At 35.2% G+C, this 24139-nt stretch overlaps 2 protein-coding genes and 1 long non-coding RNA gene across 3 annotated transcripts; 2 read left to right on the top strand and 1 right to left on the bottom strand.

Annotated features, from left to right (window-relative positions):
• Positions 1-1605: 1605 nt before the first annotated feature.
• Positions 1606-4983, bottom strand: LOC111214447 (transposon TX1 uncharacterized 149 kDa protein). Its single transcript, XM_022717317.2, has one exon. The coding sequence runs from the start codon at positions 4981-4983 to the stop codon at positions 1606-1608; it is 3378 nt and encodes a 1125-aa protein (XP_022573038.2).
• Positions 4984-6119: 1136 nt separating this feature from the next.
• Positions 6120-8026, top strand: LOC106380638 (adenosylhomocysteinase 1). The gene is made up of 2 exons (XM_048778066.1): positions 6120-6919; positions 7054-8026. Exons 1-2 carry the CDS (start codon positions 6209-6211, stop codon positions 7798-7800), a joined length of 1458 nt encoding a protein of 485 aa, XP_048634023.1. The 5' UTR covers positions 6120-6208; the 3' UTR covers positions 7801-8026.
• A 2429-nt stretch (positions 8027-10455) lies between these two features.
• On the top strand, positions 10456-17307 carry LOC111215336. The gene is made up of 3 exons (XR_002664320.2): positions 10456-11825; positions 12003-12085; positions 12859-17307. It is a non-coding gene; the product is annotated as an uncharacterized LOC111215336 (long non-coding RNA).
• The last annotated feature ends 6832 nt before the right edge of the window (positions 17308-24139 follow it).

Here is a 24139-nt window from a genome sequence, read left to right as displayed (position 1 = left end):
ATTCCAAAAATCGGCTTTGGTGGCTCTTGTCTCTATGAACACCGAATATTTGCATCAAGAAAGCCGATACGAGTTGGGTGATATTATCGATGTAGTTTCCTTCGAGGCCTGCAAGCCATTCCAAGGCGAAGCCGTTGAGATTTTTTGCAAAGAATCGGCAGTAGCCCGCTTCCTTTTCATCATCGTTTAGGTGCGTCCTGGATATTGGGAGTCGAAAGGCTCGAACATGGACTTTCATATCGGTGTTTCCGGAATATACCGGGAACTTGATTTTTTCTACGTCGTGCAACCTTACGCTGACTATCCTATTCGTGAAGGGAATCCTTCTAGTCTCCTTTATGACTCTATCGATGCTGGGGCCGAGCTTGTTGCTATATGCATAATGGCGTGTATTCTTCTGAGTTCGACGTTGTTCCTTTCTATATAATTCTGGAACGTTTCAGTTTCGTTTAGTTTTTTTCGGATTCTCCCTTTTTCGATTTACATTGATGAAGTCGTGCGGAACGCTATCTTCGGTTCGTCCTGCGTCGTTAGCGAACTCATCGGTTCATTTATATCTTAATTCAGTGATGGACTATATTTTTGGGCGGTACAAATAAATATTTTTTCTAGAAAAACTATTAAACATTTACTGAAAGTCACATGTGCTGGATATTTTTTTTTTGTCATCGATTTTTACAGACTCATATAGACTCTGTAAACCAAATTGGGTGATCTGCATCTATGTGAACAACGTATGACGGTTGCATTCTGGCTCTACGTGCTAGACTATCCGCCATTATGTTAAGCGTCCGTGGAACATGGATAACTTCTGATCGGATGAAACTCTCTTTCAGGGTCTTGAAATCTTCTAAATAATTTGCAAACGCTGACCATTTTTCTGGTTCCGAAACCATCTTCACCAATTGAGAACAATCCGTTGCAAATGTAACCTGAAATTGGCAAAGGTTTCTCATACATTCCATTGTCTAGAGTAGTGCTTCCATCTCCGCATGAAGAGAAGAAAGGCTAGCCCGAACATTCCTCGCCCCCAATAAACCATCAAAACCTTTCACATGTGCTGGATCTAAGAGCATGATTATTGGGGTTTTTTTAGCGGAATATAAAAAACTGTTTCTTAATTTTTAACTAAAAAAGCTAAGAACTAATATTTAAGAACCGGTTCTTAACTTTTTTAGTTAGAAGGTAAGAAACAATTTCTTATATTCCGTTAAGAACTCCACGCTAAAAAAACTTTCAATAATCATACTCTTGCATTTATTTGGAAGAAAAAAGAAAGAATCTCATTGCAATATGCGGAGAACATGGAACACGCTAGTGGCCCAACCAGACGAGATCTCATAAATTGTAAAGACGTCAAACTTGCGATACAGAGCAAAATGATTAATGAAAATCTAATTTGAAAACTTTTTGTGTGTTCCAATAAAACTTGCAAATACTACAAGATCCATGTTCATTTAGTACCATGAACATATTGATTCTCGATTTATTACGCAGTCAGATGAAAGAGGATTCTAGCTACATATACATGAGGTATAATCCGTCTTGAACCGTTCATCAGATCCCCTTTCTTTTTTTTTTTTTGGCATCAAAAGTAAAACTTTATTAAGTAACTAGAGGTTCAAACAGGCAAGCTTCATGAGCAAGCCATGGAGGAATCTTGGTATCCAAGTAACAGAAATCATGAGCTCGTGATCGTCCTGCCTTTGCAAGGCAGTCCGCACGGACATTTTCAGTACGTCTTATAAAACGGATAGAGCAAGAAGAGAATTCAGAGCTCAGAAAATCGATCTCATCCAGTTCAGGTCCTATGGCTGGCCATTCCTGCGGGTTTTGAGTAAGGCGAGTCAGTTGTTGGCAGTCTGATTCGAAGCAGACCTCATTAACACCACTCTGTCTCGTCTCTTTCATTGCCCAGGCGAGGCTCTCAGCTTCAGCATGCAATGGCGAGGAGGCACAATTTCCTTTCCTGACTCCCACAAGCTTAACTTGCTGATCTTCAAAAAGGATGAACCCCCAGCCGGCTTCGTCGTTCTTGTTCTGCCAGGATGCATCAACTTGACATCTCCATTTACAGTCTGGTACTGGTCTCTCTTCCTGTTGTAGTGAAGTTCCTTGGTCTTGTACCGCATCAGCAACTTCCTCTACCACTTGTGCTATGCGCCATGTTTCCGCTTCGCTGCTTGCGAGCTGGAGCGTATCCATCGGCGACACATCCTTTCCATTGAAGCATTTTTCGTTACGGGCTTTCCAGATGTACCAGATTAACCAAGGAAACATCAGCACATTTCCGGCTAGTAGAGATGCATTTGCTATATATCCTAACAGAGTATCAAGGTTTGTGTATACTGAAGAACACGGGAATACTCCCGGAGCTGATGGTATTGTCGACAATGCCCAGCACTGCACAGCTGGTGGGCATTCAAAAATGATATGATTGATAGTTTCTTGTTCAGCCCCACACCGCTGGCACGTCGCATCTATCCCGCAGTGCCTTTCTTTCAGCTTGCTTGCCGACGCCACGAAACCTGACATCATGTTCCAGACGAAGTGTTTAATCTTGCGTGGACACTTCAGTTTCCAAATCGCCTTCTTAAGAGCAGTTGTGCTTGGTTCCACTATTCCATCGTTTTCTTTCTGCCTTCTCTGATTCACGACCGTAGCATAACCCGATCTAACAGTATAGTTTCCAGAGCTAGTGAAGCTCCAAGAGTAGCTGTCTCTTCGTCCTGTCTTACTTATTTTAAGCGATAGGACTCGGGGGACATCTATCGCAGCAATAAACTGATGAACCATGTCGATATTCCACATTTTGCTCTCGAAGTCGATCAGATGATGGACCTTCAACCCCGGGTCGATGTTCGCTATGCGTGGGAGAGCTGCTCGGGCAGGTGAATCAGGGATCCATAAGTCTTCCCAGACCTTTGTTTCTGCCCCTGTTCCAATGGTCCTTTGCAGCCCATCCTTTAACACATGCTTTGCCGCCATTAAACTCGTCCAGCCAAGAGATGGATTATTGGCCTTACCCGTTAAGAGAGGGTTCGTATGTCTATAATACCTTCCTTTTAAAACCCGAGCCAACAGGGTATTCGGCTTGGTGAGAAGGCGCCAGACCTGTTTAGCCAAGAGGGCTAAGTTGAAATCACGGAAGTTCCGGAATCCTAAACCTCCTTCTTCAAGAGGTACACAAATTTTATCCCAGGCTACCCAATGTAAGCCTCTATTATTATTTCGTGTACCCCACCAAAAACGCGCCACTGCGGCGGAAAGTTTATTACAGGTATCAATGGGGAGGAGGTAGCAGGACATAACATATGTAGGAACCGCTTGTGCCACAGACTTTATCTGAACCTCCTTGCCCCCTCTAGATAAGAGTTTACCCGACCACGAGTTGATTTTTCCATTCATACGATCTTGAACAAAAGAGAAGACTTGCTTCTTTGATCCGCATATTTTTTCTGGCATTCCCAAGTACATACCCATCCCACCTTCTTTAGTGATACCAAGAGACCTTCTCAGGTCAGATTTTGTGGACGCTATGACCTTAGAACCGAACAGAACTGAAGATTTTTCTTTATTCAGTTGTTGTCCTGAGGCTGTTCCATAGACGTCAATGATTCGAACCAGTTCTTCGCATTGAGATTGCTCCGCTTTGCAGAAGAAAAGGCTGTCATCAGCGAACAGAAGGTGGGAAATCGATGGACTTCCTCGTGCTATTTTAATCCCGGATATCTTCTTCGTTTCCTCCGCTCGTTTAATATGAGAGATCAAGACCTCAGTGCAGAGGATAAAAAGGAATGGCGATAGAGGGTCTCCTTGACGAAGGCCTCGAGACGGTTTTATATGTCCCTTGGCTTCTCCATTAATCAAAACCTGATAAGATACAGAAGATACACACTTCATGACCAAGTGCACCCATTGTGCATCGAAACCAAACTTTAATAGCAAAGCTTCCATGAAGCTCCATTCCACCCGGTCGTAGGCTTTGCTCATGTCAGTTTTAATCGCCACGAATTTATCTTTACAACTTTGGTTTGTCCTGAGAGCGTGGAACATCTCCTGAGCCACGAAGATGTTATCTGTTATCAGTCTCCCCGCCACAAAGGCGGATTGCGTCTCAGAGATGATCTTGGGTAGAATACTTTTCAGTCTAGAGGATAGAATCTTCGAGATGATCTTGTACCCAACATTGCAGAGACTAATGGGTCGAAATTCTGACATCGATGTTGGTCTCTCCGTCTTGGGAATCAGACATATGTTGGTCTGGTTCAGTCTTTCATCAAAGTCGCCCGTAATGAAAAATTCCCGAACCATGGTGCAAACATCTTTGCCTACCGTTGCCCAAAAACGTTGATAGAAGAGGCTTGTCATACCGTCTGGCCCGGGTGCTTTCTCTGGATTTATTGCAAAAGTCGCCTCCCTAATCTCCTCATCTTGAGGGATTCTTAGTAATCTCTGATTCATCTCATCGTTAACCTGCGCGGCAATATACCGGATTGTGTCATCAATAGTTGATGGGTTCGACGAAGTGAAGAGTTGTTGGAAGTACACCGTGGCCACCTCCTCAATACCCTCCTCCGTCTCCACCCAATGGTTCATCGAGTTTTTTATTCTAGTTATTCGGTTCCTGGCTCTTCTTTGCTTGGTCTTGGCATGAAAATATCTCGTGTTTCGATCTCCTTCCCTTAGCCAGAGCATACGACTCTTCTGTTTCCAGTAAATCTCCTCCTCCCTATACGCAGCACACAGTTTCCACTTGAGCTCCAGTTCCTCCTCGCTGGATACTGAGTCATCCGCCTGCGCCTTATCTATTTTCTCCTTCAGCTCTGCGATGAGGATCTCATTGTTTGATGGGTTCTGTCGCTTCCATTTAGATATGGCCCTCCTCGTTCTACTAATCTTCTCATACAAGCTCGAGTGGCTATCAGATACCGACGACTCCCAATCGGCCTTAACCACTTCTCTGAATCCTTCTTTACTCATCCATCGCTTGTCAAATTTGAAACTTCTTCTGTTCTGTTTTTCTTTGGAGAGAAAGCGTACTAGTATGGGTCTATGATCAGAACCCCACCGAAGTAAATACTCCACATAAGTGTGGGAAAAATTATGAAACCAATCTTCATTTCCGACTGCTCTATCAAGACGACATTGTACTCTTCCTGCTCTTGTTCTTCCTGCCCAAGATAAATCAGATCCCCTTTCTTAATAGCATATATTTTTCACTTCAGCTCTTAAAACACACAATCTTCTTCTTTCTATAGGTGAAATATATGTTCCAGTGAGAGAAATGAATAAATAAGTTCATGAATAACATAACTTTTTTAAATAATGCATTTCCTTTGATGTCATTTTCTTGAACTTGAATATATAGCAAGACAAGACTTCTTTATTGTTCCGCAGAAACAAATCCCAAAATTAAATGCTAAATTACCACAAATTTCTCAGCGAATATAACATTAAAATTCATAGTCAAAATCTAAAAACCTCCGAAAAGACAAAAAATATGCATTCATCAGACATAATCCATACTCCTTGAAGATATTTTGGTCGATTTAATTTGAAAACTGGTATATGAATGAGTATAGAACAGATGTTAAACAAATATTCAGCATAACACAGCAAGAAGAACTTTCTGAATTATAAAAATAAAACACAGCACGAATAACACATTTGGGCATATACTCGAAAACAATATATTTCAGCTGGTTTAAAACGTGTTTGAACAACTTCATATGGATTTTTTTTGTAGAATTCTTAATATATATAAAAAATAGTAACATTGTAATATTTATAAATATAATATAAATATCTCCAAATTTGAATGTGTTTATTGACTTAAAAAAGAGAAATACGTATTTATTTTTTAATAATATTAATTTAGAACCATAGATGAGGGTGTTTTTAGAGTTTCTAAGATTTGTTTAAACAAGTTGGATGCAGACACGTGACATACCTTCTCAGGTTATCGTCCGATCAACCCAAAACAGACCAACAACAAAGGTTTTTCTGCGCGCGCAGCGTGTTCCGCCAGATACGTGATCACAGCTTCTACCAGATCCACCGAACCCTCAAAACAATCTGAACCGTCCATTCATGTTAACCTCATCTATTTAAACTCTCTCACTCCCATTCGTCTCTCCTCACACACTTCTCTCTCACCTCTCTCTCTGCCCTAATTTCAAATCTCAGATCCCGAGAATATCTAGAGATGGCGTTGGTCGTCGAGAAGACGTCGAGTGGCCGCGAGTACAAGGTCAAAGACATGTCTCAAGCCGACTTCGGTCGTCTCGAGCTCGAACTCGCGGAGGTGGAGATGCCCGGACTCATGGCTTGCCGTACCGAGTTCGGCCCATCGCAGCCCTTCAAAGGCGCTAGAATCACCGGATCTCTCCACATGACCATCCAAACCGCCGTCCTCATCGAGACCCTAACCGCCCTCGGCGCTGAAGTGAGATGGTGCTCCTGCAACATCTTCTCCACCCAAGACCACGCCGCCGCCGCAATCGCTCGTGACTCCGCCGCCGTCTTCGCGTGGAAGGGAGAGACGCTCCAGGAGTACTGGTGGTGCACGGAGCGTGCTCTTGACTGGGGCCCAGGCGGTGGTCCAGATCTGATCGTTGATGATGGTGGTGACGCCACGCTTTTGATCCACGAGGGAGTGAAGGCTGAGGAGATCTTTGAGAAGACTGGTCAGGTTCCTGATCCCACTTCCACTGACAACCCTGAGTTCCAGATCGTGCTCTCCATCATCAAGGAAGGTCTTCAGGTTGATCCTAAGAAGTACCACAAGATGAAGGAGAGACTCGTTGGTGTCTCTGAGGAAACCACCACTGGTGTCAAGAGGCTTTACCAGATGCAGGAGACTGGAGCTCTTTTGTTCCCTGCCATTAACGTCAACGACTCCGTCACCAAGAGCAAGGTTTGTAAATGATTCAACTTTGAATTTCTAGATCTCTGCTATGTAGATATTTTTGTAGCTAGTAGGATGCAGCAGAGATAGACCATATTTTACGATACCTTTTCTCTGATGAGCTCTTGTGTGTATGTTTATAGTTCGACAACTTGTACGGTTGCCGTCACTCTCTACCTGATGGTCTCATGAGGGCCACTGATGTCATGATCGCCGGAAAGGTTGTCGTTGTCTGCGGATATGGTGATGTGGGAAAGGGTTGTGCCGCTGCCATGAAGACCGCTGGTGCTAGAGTTATTGTGACGGAGATCGATCCCATCTGTGCCCTACAGGCTATGATGGAAGGGCTTCAAGTTTTGACCCTTGAGGATGTTGTTTCCGAAGCTGACATCTTTGTCACCACCACCGGTAACAAAGACATCATCATGGTTGACCACATGAGGAAGATGAAGAACAATGCTATTGTTTGCAACATTGGTCACTTTGACAACGAGATCGACATGCTCGGACTCGAGACCTTCCCTGGTGTGAAGCGTATCACCATCAAGCCCCAGACCGACAGGTGGGTCTTCCCAGACACCAAGTCCGGAATCATTGTTTTGGCTGAGGGCCGTCTCATGAACTTGGGTTGTGCCACTGGTCACCCGAGTTTCGTCATGTCTTGCTCTTTCACCAACCAGGTGATTGCCCAGCTTGAGCTTTGGAACGAGAAGTCGAGCGGCAAGTACGAGAAGAAAGTGTACGTTCTACCCAAGCATTTGGACGAGAAGGTTGCAGCTCTTCACTTGGGAAAGCTTGGAGCTAAGCTCACCAAGTTGACAAAGGACCAATCTGACTACGTCAGCATTCCCATTGAAGGACCATACAAGCCTGCTCACTACAGGTACTGAGAGAAGAAGAATGGAGAGATCGGTTTGTTTCTAGTTTGGTCTTCTGATGAAGTTGTCCGATTTTCCTTCTGAATAAGGATTCTTGTCTTTTGATTGTTGTGCTTGTTCTTCTTTTTCTGAATTCATCTTGAAACTTTAATTAGCCTTTTGTTTTTTGATTTTGTGTTGTGTTCATCGTTCTACTCTTTTAAAAATAGAAACAAAAAGGTTGGATAATTGGAAACTATTTTTCGCATCCCACATTTATAGAGCTTTCTTTCTCTTTCGCTTTAATTTTGTTTCATTGAATGAGATGTGAAGTTTGGGTTGTTGTAATTATGGGCAGTACAATGTTTATTCAATAGACTTCGATTTCATGAGCATGGCGGTTGTTGTAGTTATGGGTAGTACAATGTTTTAAACTGATCTTAGGTTTCATTCACGTCACAACTATATTCTGCCAAATCTATTTAATCGAAAAAAACTGCCTCTCCCACTCTATCACATTTTTAATGTACCTCTAAAAGTATTGTCTTCTTATTATCCAGTCATCTATTATTATAATAACATTTAGAAGATGCAAATGCTTTCAAATGTTCTTTGCTTAATGATTTCAAATAAAGCTTTCGGTAGAAAATTTACAGTTTTTTTTTGTCAACACATTTACTGATTTACAGTTAAAATATATAAAATTTTAAAAAATTTAATATAATTAATTTATTGTACTTTGTAAATAAAAAAATATGTTTATATTCATCTTGAAACTTAATATATTTATATTTTTTATATTTTTATTATTAAAATAAGGTATCATATTTAATTACATATATTTAAATATATTTTTAGTTTGAAATATTATTCTTTTAATATATATATATTTATATATTAAAATATAAATAAATAAATAAATATATATATATATATATATTCAAATATATTTAATGTACCTCTCAAAGTATTGTCTTTTTATTATCCAATCATCTATTATTATAATAACATTTAGAAGATGCAAATACTTTCAAATGTTCTTTGCTTAATGATTTCAAATAAAGCTTTCGGTAGAATATTTACAGTTTTTTTTTTGTCAACACATTTACAGTTAAAAATATATCATTCAAATTACGTTTTGAGAAACTTTACTCTCTCAAATAAGAAATCCAGTTGTAGTACTTAAGGATCAAATCCACAGGGAGTGTGGATACATAATGGACTTAGAAATCAAGGTTAAGCTAGGAAAATAATATAAAAGCAGTAAACAAAACACTAAGTAAATAGAATGATTTGTAATTTATGGGAGAAAGCGCTAAATCTAGGGATTTATCAATCAAGATATTCAATACTACAATCAAAGATGCTAAGGGTTTTATTGGTTCAATTCTAGAATTCGAATTCAATAGCAAGTAATCCAGCTCTCGCATGCAATTACTAATCAAATGTCTAAATCTTATGTTCCGGTTGTCTCATGCGAACAAAGAATGAGTATCGATCGATACCAATGGTTGAGTGTCGATCGATACTACTTCAAACAAGCATTAACGCTCAATCGATAATGTTCAACTAAATCCTAGACCAACTCTCTTATGTGCCTAGATATCTAATCCATTCAGGGTCTGGGTTCTGTTAATCAATTACACTCTCGTGCCTCTCAATTCTCCTATGATTCTAGGTTCAAATAACCAGTCACACTGTCATGCTATACCAACTACTCTAGATCCTAGTATTACAAGCTACCCAAGTGTAGAGATCTATAAACAACCCTAGAAATGCTAATAGAATATCAATTTGACATTAAGCTCATGAAATTCCTAAATCTAACATGATGCTTACTCAGACATGAAAACAATAACACAAATCATAGTCTGAATAAAGTAATAGATAAAGAAATAAATAATAAAACCAATCGAGTTCCAATCAATATATTTAGGAGAATTGATCGTCTCTCTATACCTAAAACTAAGAATAGAATAAAGTGTATAAATCGTAGCCATCAACAATGGCTTAAAATCACATAAATAGAGTTTAGAGTTGGCCAAAGGTATTCTGGTAATTTGTAGTGATTTCTGAGCTTAAGTCAGTCTTGAAATATACTAGGACCGTCTTCTGGCATCATTGTCGAGTGAAACTAAGGCTGTGGTGTCGATCGACAGTCCTTTTAATCCTCGACAGTTTTCTCTTGTGAGGCAGACGTATCACTCTTCAGTAAAACAAAAATAAATTTAGATCTAACCGTCAGATGGACCTCAAATTGGTGACAGTAGAAAGGTAACTCAGAGCTCTATCTTGTGTCAAAAGATGAGTTCAATCTAACCATGGGAAAGTCTCCATGCCTATGTATTTGGCCGAGAATTACTGTCTAAACAAGAAAATATAATTTTGAAAGTACAATAATATGAAAATATAGTATACATATATATATATATATATATATATATATATATATATATATTATTATGGAAAGTCCATTAAAATAAATTTGAATAGCTGATAGGATGTTAATTCATTATATAGTATGAAAATATATATATAGGTGAAGTCAAGTATTTGACCAAAACATGATATAATGGATTGATTTACTTTTCTTAACAAAAACTTAATCTCGTCAAGTATTTGACAAAAACATGATATAAATGGATTGATTTACTTTTCTTAAATTGACTGAGTTGCAAAACTTTGACCCTCGGTAGATGAAGTTGAATCGCCTTTCGGGTTGGTTCTTTTTCATTGCCGGTAAATACCACCTTTTTCGTCTTCTGGCATCATTGTCTAGTGAAACCAAGGCTGTGTCGATCGACAGTCCTTTTAATCCACGATAGCTTTCTCTCGCGAGGCAGACGTACAACTCTTCAGTAAAACAAAAATAACTTTAGATCTAACATTCAGATGGACCTCAAATCGGTGGCAGTAGAAAAGTAACTCAAAGCTCTATCTTGTGTCAAAATATGGGTTCAATCTAACCATGGGAAGGTCTCCATCCATATCTGAATTTCGGACGCGTATGTGCAATTCTGCACTTCAAAAGCTCCATAATCACCAAAGTTCTCTAAAACGTATCTGAACCTGAAAATACTCTAAAACAGACTCCAAATACATATAATAGAATCTAAATAGGTCATATAGCATGGTCTAAAAATGGTAAAATCCATGTATATCACCGAGCAAATTAGTTGCACACAACTCTATTTTTTTTTGCAGGCAAGCCATAAATTGACCCATGGGACGAGAGGAGCTTAGGAAAGGCTTTTGCAGATTTTCTGTATTTTTGTCTAACAAGTAGGTGTGTAAAATGTGATAAGGTTTTGATTTTCCGGCCGGATCTATAATATTTTTTTGGTGTACTTGAAACATTTGTATTATATGAATAATCCGAGTTTGTGAAAATTTTGGGTTGCCATGTGGTACTAATTTTTGTTCAGGCGAACTAACACATATCTCAGGTTTAAAAGCCTCTGGCTATAAATCCGGTTACAGTTTAATCTAATAAAATTTGTTACAAAACAAAAGAACTGTTCAACTGCTACACAACAAATTATAATTTTATTGCACTATACACTACAATTTCCATAAAATAAATCACCATTACTTTTTTTTGTAAAATTAAAAACAATATTAAAACCTAAACCTAAAAATGGTAGAATACAAAAACCAAAAATCAAAACTTAAAACCAAAACCACAATATAAAATACCAAAACATACCAAAATCTACTTAAACAATCAATGCCTATGTATTTGGCCGAGAATTAATGTCTAAACAAGAATATATAATTTTGAAAGTACAATAATATGAAAATATAGTATATATATATTATGGAAAGTCCATTAAAATAAATTTGAATAGCTGATAGGATGTTAATTCATAGTATGAAAATATATATAGGTGAAGTCAAGTATTTGACCAAAACATGATATAAATGGATTGATTTACTTTCCTTAACAAAAACTGAATCTCGTCAATTTGATTATAAATATGTCTTATTTGAAAGAAATGTAAAGCAGGCTTTTTTTATCAAACAGTGAGAAATAAAACTTTAAGAACTCTTACGTATTTGTAAGTTATTAGTTTTATCTTTATGTATATATCTATTCATACTATTGATTTTCTTATTAACCATGGATATTCTCAACTTTGATTTTGAATCTTTCTTTTTAATAGGCTTTTTATTTTTCATTTCTTTCAAATATTTAGGTTTACTGTATTCTAACAAATATTTATTTTATATTTTAGCAACATAATTATGGCAACCAAGAAGTTTCTATCTCTTATATACTTGATGGTGTTGGTTCAGATCTTTCTACCAATGATTTCAGGTAATGATGTTAAATTTCTTTAAATATTATTTTTATCTTTATAGCTCTATAATATCATGGTTAATGAGAGACTCAATTATACTTTTTCTGAAAGATTGGACTTCTCAACCAAAATGGGTTGTTTATATTTAAAAATTATAGCAGATAACTTTTAATGTTAATTAATATTAAATAATTTTATTTCAATCATTTATGACTTATTTCCATAAACTTAGCTATAAGAAAATGATTATTTTTATTACAAAATATTTTTTATAATTTATAAATAAATAAGTATTTTATTACAAAACATAATATTAATCTTGGCATGCTTACAGGAAAAAAAAACCCAACTGGTTTATTTTATAGATACTGTTTGGCAATGATCTAAGATAAACATATAGTTAAAATTTTGTAAGAGATAATATTTTTTTAGAAACAATAAGAGATAATAATATTACCATTTTCTCTCTCCGACTTGCGATATGTTTTAAACTTGTGTTCCCTGAAATCGATTACCATTTAAAACATAATTTCGTCTAAGTTGTATACCTGGCTGGTGAACCAGCATTTTTGCCCGACTGTTTATTTTTCCTTAACTCAAGGATTAATTGACAAGTGTCATATTTTGTAAAAAAAAAAAAAAGTTAACTCATTATAATGCAAAATTTGTTTTCTTACTTTTAGGTGACAATTTAAAAACATTAACTGAAATTTATAAAATTCCGTAAAACACTATGGTGCTTATTTTGTACTTAAAGCCTTGCTAATATATTTGTTTCTGACCTAACCAGGACAAACCAAAGAATGTTTTCTGCAACAACCATGTGAAAACTCACCGGCATGCGATGAGTTTTGTAAATCTAAAGGATACATACAAGGAGGATATTGTCAACACTATCTTGGCCCAAAACACAACAATTGTTGCTGTTACCTTGTTGATTCAGAAAAGTTTTTCAAATTTGATGATACCAATGTACTCATTACTAATTAGTTCATCATTGTAGTCAGTGCCAACCGGACTCACATGGCACCTATAGCGTACTAAAAAATAATGCCCTTTAAACATATTAATTTTTACTATATTTCAAATATACTAAAAATTATATCAAATAATATCCTTTTAAGTGTAATATTCAAGTGAGGTTATCAACCAAGGATTCTCTAATTACTCAATCAATACACTGAAGCAAAGAAAGCCATATGGCCACATTGTATAAATCATAATGGATTTGATTCACTGTATTTTAAGTATAATCATATCAATCATATACAACACAACAAGACCTAAATGAATCAAACACCACTCACACAAATTGGCCGTCTGTCTTGCGTCAACCTGGACAATCCTTAAAACCTGCCACATTAAATGAGACATAAGAAACTCTACAATTCCTTAGTGAGGTGAATCATTCCACCTACACGGTTAGTCCCCAAAAAAATAATCCCAACATGATAATGATCCTAAGTCTTTTAATCGATGATGGCTTCCTGAACCAATCGATCAATTCAATCACTCGGCCTCATGGTCTCTGTCTGCTAGGTATGGTCCATTCTCGAGGGAAGCTCTTGGCAAATTCTTTCCATCTGTCGGCTACCTTAACCAATCGCCTAGTCCCTCATGGAAACCAATCGGTTCATTGGTCTCTCCCAAGCATACGACTATACCTAAGGTATATATGCATATAGTCGGTTTGAGTAAAGTACATGAATGCACCCAAAAAAGTAATACATGCAGCCTCATTGCCTTGTGTACCGATCATAAAATACAATCAATCCAACAAATAATCCCTGATTGACCTAAAGGCCATGACCATCACTCGGCCAGTATAGACCCTCGGTTCTATCCCTACATCATCACACTCACCGTAGCCAATCAGAGAAAATAAGAAGAAAAATAATAGAATCGCAAAACACAAAGTCACCCTTTTGGTCCTTTCAACAAACAGCCCAACCGCCTCGCCTGACTGTCTCACCAGACTCTACGACCACCCACCAGAATGGGTCGACCACTCGGTCTTAACCATTTGCCGGTTAACCCTCTATCTCTCGCCGAATTCTCTCTCTCGATTTCTTTGCTGGTTTTTGAAAATGGAATTACGCCAAAGGGGGAAAGTGGCAATGTGTATATATATGCAAGGGGGTCTGGTCGAAGGGGCACCTATGGCCAGGGCCAAACTGGTGCGAAATTTATTGTGACCATTCGCCCAACCATCGTGTCTCTTCGCCCATGCATCGTGACTATTCACCCATGCATTTCTTCCTTTTGCCAATGCACTCAAACCCCTTCACCCATGACAGCCCAATCATACCTCTATTCCACTAACCACCTCGGCTAAGTTCTGACCTAGCTTAACTAGCCTGACCCAATCCACCCTAGCCTAACCGCCACACCCCTCGTTCACCACTGACCAGACCTACCAGACTATGTACGGACCGCTCACAACTGGTCGCTACCTAGCCCGACCGCTTTAGCTGGTTAGCTAGCTGGGTCGAGCTTGTAAGCTAGCTGGGTCTAGCTGGTCAACTACATGGTCGAGATGATTGAACTACACTGAGCTAACCTAAGCTTCCTAAACTAGTCTAAGCTAACTACACTTATCCTGAGCAAAAGGAGAACTTTTCAACCCAAGCTTCCAACCCGACCTCTCGACCACCCTTATGGAGTATTCGGGTTGATGGTTCATTCGAAACCTCGCGACTACGCTTGTCCATAGGACGTCCATATTATCTTAATCAGGACAGAGGGTATTACAGGAGTTAATATCACTTCTCATGATAGGAGGAGCGACATTAGGAAGCTTTTCTACAAGCGAGAAGACCTCTTTGATTCTCTTAGAAAAGACTTCTTCAAGGTATGTCATTTCTTTTGATTTTCTTGTAGTTCCTGCTTCTTTCATTTTTGTGTTGGTGTCCGTGTCAGAATAATCATCGTCTTCAGTTTTGGTTTTTGGTTTATGCGCGTGATATCGGTCCCTTTGTTCGGTTTTCCATTCAGTGGTGAACCCCGCTCAATCGGGCTCTTCCCTATCCGGAGTATCCAAGAGCTACATAGATCGAACGCAGGTTCAGAACCTGCATCATTCTTTCATGCGGGGTTGAGGGCTGAGTTTTCCTCTCGGAAAACTAGGTTCTCAGCTTTGACTGTGATACCTTATGTACGCTCTACTGCAGCTGAATTGAGTACTCTTCCATCCTCTCTTTCAAGATTTGGATATTCGAGATGATTAAGGGATTGGCCGTAGGGGTATTGCTATTTTCCCGTGCTGTATGCATCTTAAAAATTTGCCCTTTGATGGCTTTTAGCTCGGCTTGCAATTTCGTTTCTGATGTGGTGGCCAAAGATTGCCCTTTCTCACTTCCGATCATTTTCACGTAGTCATGGTTATCACCCTCCTTCTAGCACCCAACTCTAAGGGTAAAGCAGGGTTCTTCGTGATACGACAAAAATATGAAGTACGATAGAAGGAACTCGAGATATGGATCAAATGTTATGTTTCTTGATCTATAAAGGAGAAAATACAACTTATACGCCTTGAAACCCTAGTTTTAGTTTTTCGCTGCTAATGTTGAGGTGTAGAATAGTCGACCGATCTCCTTCTTCTAGGTTTTAGGAATCTCCTTTTTAGGTTCATATAGTCAAAACTATATTAGATTCTTCTATATACTTAAGTACGAAAAAGTATCCATTTAGGAAGTTATTCATTTTAGTTGGAGGTTGGAGAAATACCCGGCACAGAAGCCAAAAATTGACGAGGTATGAGAATAAGGTCGGTATCCTATTCTAAGTTGGAGGAATGACTTCCTCAATTAATTATCCCCAACAAAACTCATGAAAGTTTATTATTTTTTCTTTAAGAAGAATTTTTTAAGAAGAAAATTTAATCAAAAATCAAGAATCAAACACATTATAATTTGTCCTAAACTATATTATACTAAACTAAATTTCATGAATTGGAGCCTCAAAAAATTTAATATATTAATGGGGACTACGGCAGAAGCTTTTCATGGAATGTTGCATGAACAGTCCTATATGTATCTACACCCTTTTCATTAAATGATATTAGCCATTTTCACCATGGGAAGGTTCCTCTGCATGGAATCTTATCTTTAACCACAGTTTTATTCGAAGGTGAAGTTCCAGTGGAATGGACGGTGGCGCATGGGTTACTCTTCCACTTGGTGTCTTACCGAAGGAGTCTTGCTTCCTCTTTTCTCAGGAGGTTTCAACATTTTTGGAGCATTTGTGTTTCGTGTTTCTCCATATCGTTGGCGAATTCAATGTTTATGAAGCAGTCGTGTGTCAGCTTTATAACTTTGGCGACGGCGTGTGTGCATGTGTCTGCTTCTCTGTTGTTAGCGTAGAGTCTTTTATGTCTCCGGATAGATTGAGTCACAGCTTCTTCCTCTTTTCCTTTTCCGGTCACCACATTCTCTTCTTTTCATTCTTGGAAATCGATTGCGACGTTTTGGTTTTTGGTTTTCGTCCCATGTCTCTTCCTCTTGGTGCCAAGCTTTCGATTGTTTGGTGCGCTTGGTGCCAAACTACAGTCTGTCAGACCTCTGGGTCTCAGAGGCTGAGCATGAGTGTCTACTGGTTCTTATATCCCTTGTCATTTGGATTGCTTGGGTTTTGGTGGCACAGTGTGTAGAATTGCATCATTCCAAGGGTGGAGCCTATGTTTCTTGTTTTTCCCTAGTGGATGTTAGTTGCAGGACTTGTGATGCAATGCGGCAGCCTTTCAACCCATCTTCATCTTTACTTTTGGTAGTGTCGAATACAGTTACTCTTCGGTTTTGGATCTTGGTCAAATTTGTCTTAGGATTTTGATGAGTTTGTGGCACCATCATCGGTCTTCATTGAGTTCATGCTAAGAATAGGTACCGTTAGCCCTTGTCGGGTTCTTGTAGAGAGACTTTGTGCTCAAAGCATTTGTGGGGGACCAGGATTCATACATTGTAATGTCATTGGGAGACTAGGGTTCTTTCTCATTGACATCGTCAGATGTCCTAACCAATTTTTTGATTGTAGATCATGTTGTATAAGAACTGGATTTTTTTCAGTTCTAGTCTTATTGTTATTGTGTTGTTCTTAAAGTCTTTCCAACTTTTTAGGACTTACATGTTAACTTGTACTAGATCTTGACCCGAACAACCGTGCGGGTGATCAATTTCATTTTTACACATAAATTTATTTTTATATGATTAGTTGTATTTAAATTTAATATTTACCATATTACTAATTGTTTAAATATATCATTTCAAAACACAACAATTTTATAGTTCACATGCAATAATTTAATTTATTTGTTTTAAATTGTCAATAATAAAATATTTTCAATAATATGATACAAAATTTTAAATTGAAAAATTCTTATTGGTTAAGGATCAAATATTTAACATAAAATTGTACATGAGTTTAGTTATAATTTCAAAATTAATTATTAGATATTTAAAAGTTTTTTTAGTTAAAATGAAATCTACGTTTAACTTTTAATAAAACAAAAAATTAACTAAATTTTTAAATTTTTTGTTTAAGTAAAAAATGAAATATACATTTATATTTTAAATAAATACGAAATTGATTAAATATTTAAAAGGTTTATTTTAATGAAAAATTAAATATATATTTATATTGTAAATAAAAAGATATGAAAATATTTTAGCCAGATACAATTTTGAGAGAAAATTAGGAGTATCTATTTGATTTGTTTGTTTTAGAATAATTCAAATATTTATACAAAAAATATTTTAATCAACTTTCTAAGGGATGGTCCAAATAAAAAAAAAAATCACACATGAATTAAGTTATGACATCTATTTTAATAGTATAGACTAGATTTTAACCCGCACGTCCGTGCGGATAATTTTTCATTTTATAAATATATTTGATAATATTAAAAATATTTTTAAATATATAAATTTCATTTTATTATTGTATATTGTGTAACTCATAATTTTATTTTTATATTTCTTATTCGGCATTATTAACATATAGTGATTTGTTTCATACATTTTACTTGGATATTAAATTTTAGGGGTTTTTGCCAAAACTAACCCACAACTTGATTTTAACCTCAAACCTATACCCAAACTTGAATCAAATGCAAAACTAACCTAAAAGCCTAGTGAAATTACAGCTCAGCCCCTTGTGATCAAACAAAAAAACAGAAGCCATTTTTACGAATATAACCCCAATAAATCATCTGAGTCGTCTGAGATGTTGGAAGTCGTCTGGACGACTGAAGTTTAAGTCGTCTGGTACCAGTTTATTTTAAAAATAATTTATAAATCTTGTAAAAAAATATTTTGATGCGTGAAAAATAAAAATCAAGTAATTATAAACAGTTTTAAGTGATATAAATTAAGATATGATAAAATTGATTTGTTTTGAAAATAGATGAGTGGAAGTAGTGAATCATGAAATACTTTGGTTTAGGAGTTTGGCAAACATATGTTGTAGTATTGTATGTATTGTTAGGGTTAGATTTTGGAAACTAAAATGTTTTTTTCAAAAATTAGTTTTCACCTATATGTGTTTATTTCTGTGTATAGTAAACACTTTTCAAGTTTAATTTGATTTTATGAAGTGTTTAATTAGATAATTAAGTTTAGGGATTATGTTTAGGGTGTGGACGACTTATATTTCAGTCGTCTGTTGAATAATTTACTCGGACGACGTATATTTTAGTCGTCCACATCGTGCCGAACCCATAATTTTACAAATGTACGTTTTAACCTAACCGGATCATTTACCGGACATATAAAAGCTAGTTTAGGGTTATGCTTAGGGTCTAGACGACTTACATTTCAGTCGTCTGGTGAAGAAATTAAAACAGACGACTTACATGTAAGTCATCCAAATATTCCCGCCTAAATTTTTTTAAAAAAAATTATTTTCCCGCTTAAATAATTTAAACCAGACGACTTACTTGTAAGTCGTGTGGAAAGTCTTCTATTTTAGTTTCTCGCTAAAAATATTTAATTTCCCGCTAAAAATATTAAACTCTTCTGGATGACTTACATGTAAGTCGTTTGTTTTAATTTCTTCACCAGACGACTGAAATCTAAGTCGTCCAGGAAGTCGTCTGAGTCAAAAATATTTAACCTAATTGGATTTTTTGTCTCCCTATATAAAGAAAAATTTACACATTCTCTCTCCTCCTCTCAAATGGTTGCAACAAAAATGTAATATTCATCATTCTAAAACTCTCTAACCTCTCTCTAATCTTTTTGACTTGAAAACACCAAACTTTATATGAATTTTTCAGTTTTGTCTCATGTATTTCTTACTAATTTATCTCTTTTGCAGGTTTTTAATCAAATGGTACTCATCTTCCACTAATTTAAAGGTAGATTAATTAATTTTAGATATGTATTTTTGTGTGTTCTATAAATGTAGATTTATCTAATCTTTCACTCATTTTTTCTATTTTTAAGTTATTTGAACGTTTTTGGATATGCAGGTTTTTCAGATCTGGATTTGATATGTAGGTTTTTCAGATCTGGAAGACTTCTGGGACGACTTACCTGTTAGTCGTCTGGAAGTCGTCTGGACTTCTTGGAAGTCTTCTGACAAAGTCGTCTGGACTTCCAGGAAGTCGTCTGGACTTCCTGGAAGTCATCTGGACTTCATGGAAGTCTTCTGACGAAGTCTCCCTTTCATAATAGATCTGAGCGTTTTGGTAAGTTCTTATGTCTGATTTTTCTTCATTTGGTAACTTCTTGTTGTATAAAGTTCTTACTTTTTTCCCAAACTAAAACTCTCCAAACCCACTCTAATCTCTTTGACTTGAAAACACCAAACTTTATATGAATTTTTCAGTTTTGTCTCATCTCTTTCTTACTAATCTATCTTTTTTGCAGGTTTTTAATTAGATGGTACTCATCTTCCACTAATTTAAAGGTAGATCTATTATTTTTAGATATGTATTTTTGTGTGTTCTGTAAAGGTAGATTTATCTAATCTTCCACTCATTTTTTCTCTTTTTAAGCCATTTGAACGTTTTTGGATATGCAGATTTTTCAGATCCGGATTTAATATGCAGGTTTTTCAGATCTGGAAGACTTCTGGGACGACTTACCTGTTAGTCATCTGGAAGTCGTCTGGACTTCTTGGAAGTCTTCTGACAAAGTCGTCTGGACTTCCTGGAAGTCGTCTGGACTTCCTGTAAAGTCGTCTGGACTTCCTGTAAAGTCGTCTGAACTTCCTAAAGTCTTCTGACAAAGTTGTCTGAACAACCTGGAAGTCGTCTGGACTTCTTAAAAGTCGTCTGGACTTCCTGGAAGTCTTCTGACAAAGTTTTCTTCCATATCAAGTGGAATCCAAGCTTGTCTTCGTAGAGGAATGATCTACAATAGTTTTGTTTGTGATCTGTTTTGTGAATTGCATGTCTACTCTTTTAGTTGTAAATTTTTTGTAAAATCAGTAATAATGTTTTCCAAGATGTATTAAATGTGCTAACAATGTGTTTACACATTTTAAGATCAATGAAATAATAGACTTCAGTTGCTTTTTTCTTATCTTTAGATCTCTCATATGCAATAATAAACTCCAATGGCCTTTTTCTCATCTTAATAAACAAGAATGTTGGTAGCTTCATATTGATACAACATTTTAAGAAGCATTTTAACCCTTCTTCCAACTCATAACAATAGTCATCATTATTGTCTATAACAATAATACTTAAGAGATGGAAACAAACAATAGTAACTAGTCAAAGCATATCATATTTTTTATAAGTTTGCGTTGAAAAACTTAGTCAAATTTAGGAAAACTAAGGGAGAGAACATATTTTGTAAATATGAGTTTTACATATCTTGAAGTTACTTATCACTCTTAAAAATACAAGTTATTCAAAAACTAACGTATAAGACTTAAAAACTAGCGGAGAAGACGCAGACGACTTCAATCTAAGTTGTCTAGACGCCTAAACTATACGTCGTCTGGTCAACGCAAAGGTTATTTTTGCAATTGACTTTGAAATCTGTTATTTCGGACGACTGAAAGTTAAGTCGTCTACTATTGTTTGGTTAAAAAAAAACTCCAAAAAAGCTAGACGACTTACATTTCAGTCGTCATAGTTTAGTTTTGCATTTGACTGGATTATTTCAGAAGTTTGACTTTTCTGGACGACTTACATTTCAGTCGTCTAGTGAAAATTAAAATAATAATATTTTTTTAAAAGTAGACGACTTACAGTTAAGTCGTCATAGGTTAGTTTTGCAATTGAAAAAAAAACTTCAAGATTTAATTATATACAGACGACTTATAATTCAGTCGTCCACGAGACGACTGAAATGTAAGTCGTCCAGGATTTACGAGGTTTGACCAGAATCTCGGAAAAAAATCCTAGACGACTTACAAGTAAGTCGTTTGGTGGACGACTGAATTATAAGTCGTCTGTGTATAATTAAATCTTGAAGTTTTTTTTTTTCAATTGCAAAACTAACCTATGACTATTTAATTGTAAGTCATTTACTTTTAAAAAAATATTATTATTTTAATTTTCGCCAGACGACTGAAATGTAAGTCGTCTGGGGAAGTCAAACTTCTGAAATTATCCAGTCAAATGCAAAACTAACCTATGACGACTGAAATGTACGTCGTCTAGGTTCTTTGGAAATTTTTTTGAAACCAAACAATAGTAGACGACTTAACTTTCAGTCGTCTCAGGTTACAGATTTCAAAGTCAATTGCAAAAATAACCTCTGCGTTAACCACACGACTTCCAGGTAAGTCGTCTACAGCCAGACGACTTCCAGGTAAGTCGTCTACAGCCAGACGACTTCCCAAGTAAGTCGTCTGACGAACAGATCTGGAAAAAAACTCGATGTCATACCTTAAATTGGTGAGATAAGTTCCTTAGCATACATAAGTCTTCTCTAAGCACACAGAATCACAAATGAAAGTCACTCAGCCATAATCGTTAGCTTCTATGACATCTATGAACTATAAAAATTTTAGAATCAAAATCTTGGGTTTTTTTAGCTCATTGTTGAGAGAAAGTGAGAGATATGTTGTGTTTAGTTCACAAGAATGGAAAAAAGAAGAAGGGTAAATCAATTTTGGGAGCAATAAGAGCTTCAAATTGGTTGTTCATGGTGGTTGTGATATTGATGACAATGGCAATCTTGTAATTACTTGAAGATGATGAGGGTGAGAGAGTAAAAATATCATTTTCGAAAAAAAAATTGATGGCATTTTTGTAAATTATATGAACTTGTGGGGTGAATAGGGCAAAACCAATTTTAAAAAAAAAAGGAGTTAGTTTTGTGTTTGACTTTAAGTTGTAGGTCAATTTTGCAAAAACCCCTAAATTTTATTACTTACTAATATATTTTCGAGTTAGGTCCAATAAAATAACAATATAAAATAATCAAATAAATAATCTCCTTTAAAATACGTTTTTTTCTTTAATTTATACATTTTGCTATAATACATTTTAAAATTTTATTTATTTATATTATGGAAAACAAATATGTTTACATTAATTTATATATACATGTTGTGTTTAAAAAATATACTTTAACATATATTATTTTAGTATTTAGCGGGATTTATAAGAAAAAACACTATTTTCTCTAAATAATATAGCCCTATTATTTTAGTAGATTTTATACATAGTAGCATATAACACATTATTTTAGTAAATTTTATTGATATATGATATTTTGGATGTTATGATATTGAGTTTTCTTTTTATTTTTAATTAAGATTTCAAAATATTAGATTGCTTTAATTTTTACAACATATATAGTTTGTTTTTTCTTGGTGCATTTCAAAAAGTTATTCTTTATTATCTATGATTTTATCTTTTGTAAAATTTGAAATATATCATTTTGTGTTTGAATATTTATTTTCAAAATTTTATATTTTGTCAAGAAAACTTTTAAAAATTACACAACTATTTTTCAGTTTGGAAGATTACATGAGTTTTGAATTTGTTTTTGTTACTACGTTACTCTACATTATCTTATAAAAACTATTTGAATTTTCGTAATATTTTCTGAACATATTTATTTATAATTAAAATAAAAAATATATATGAATTACTAAAATTTAATAGTTTTCTAATAACATATTTTTTTAAATAGTATATGAACTAAAGGTTATTATATACTATTATATTTTTATATAAAATTTTTAAACAATATATATTATATTTTAAACAAAAAGTTAATATTTTGTTGTAGATATAAAGGTTTAACACATTTTCATAAATTTATTTTTGTATAAAAATATTATATAGTTTAAAAATTTTAACCCACTTTAATGATGAGTGATAATTTATTTAGATGATTTTTAAATTGTTTTTGTTAATTTACCTATTTAATAGATTTTTTCATATTTAATTCATACAGCACTTTTATTTTTATATAACATAGAATATAATTATTTAATTTATAAAGAATAGTATATAATTTTTATTTTCTTTTTTATACTAAAAGTTTAGTTAACATTGATTTATAACAATATTATATTACTAATTACAAAATTAAATAATATGATATTTTATAAAAATATTTAAAACTTTCAGTAAGATTTTCTTAGATTCTTTTTCTCAACAGATATTGTTATAATAAAAAAAAAAATTTATAGTTGATTTATTATTAATGTAAATAATCAAATATTTCATATTAACTAATTCTTTAAGTGGTTCTACTATGTGACTTGTTAATAGTAGATAAAAATAGGACCCTAAATTAATAGATTAGATATACAAATTTGAAATAATTAAAAATACATGTAATTTCTAACTTATTATGTATTTCAAAAAAATAAATTTTGCAAAAGTTATATTCTTAAGTTTGGCACTTATGAAATTATGTGATTGAAGTTTATTTAACGACACAATGTGTTCATAATGGCAGGTATCTCTAAGTATAACAAAGATTCAATCAAGTTAGAGCAAATTAACATATTGCACGAAAATAAGGTGTAAAAAGAGATCGTATCTAATCTATCTACTTAAGAAAACAGGAACCAAACACATACATATTCTTTGTGTGATGATATTATGTCAACGAGAAACTTATAAATCAACTTAGAGAAAAGTATCATCTTTAGTAAAA

The sequence above is a fragment of the Brassica napus genome, chromosome A4 (genome assembly GCF_020379485.1).
Source record: "Brassica napus cultivar Da-Ae chromosome A4, Da-Ae, whole genome shotgun sequence".
NCBI lineage: Eukaryota > Viridiplantae > Streptophyta > Magnoliopsida > Brassicales > Brassicaceae > Brassica > Brassica napus.
Note: the sequence above shows the minus strand (reverse complement) of the source record. Positions and strands in the feature narration are given on the sequence as shown.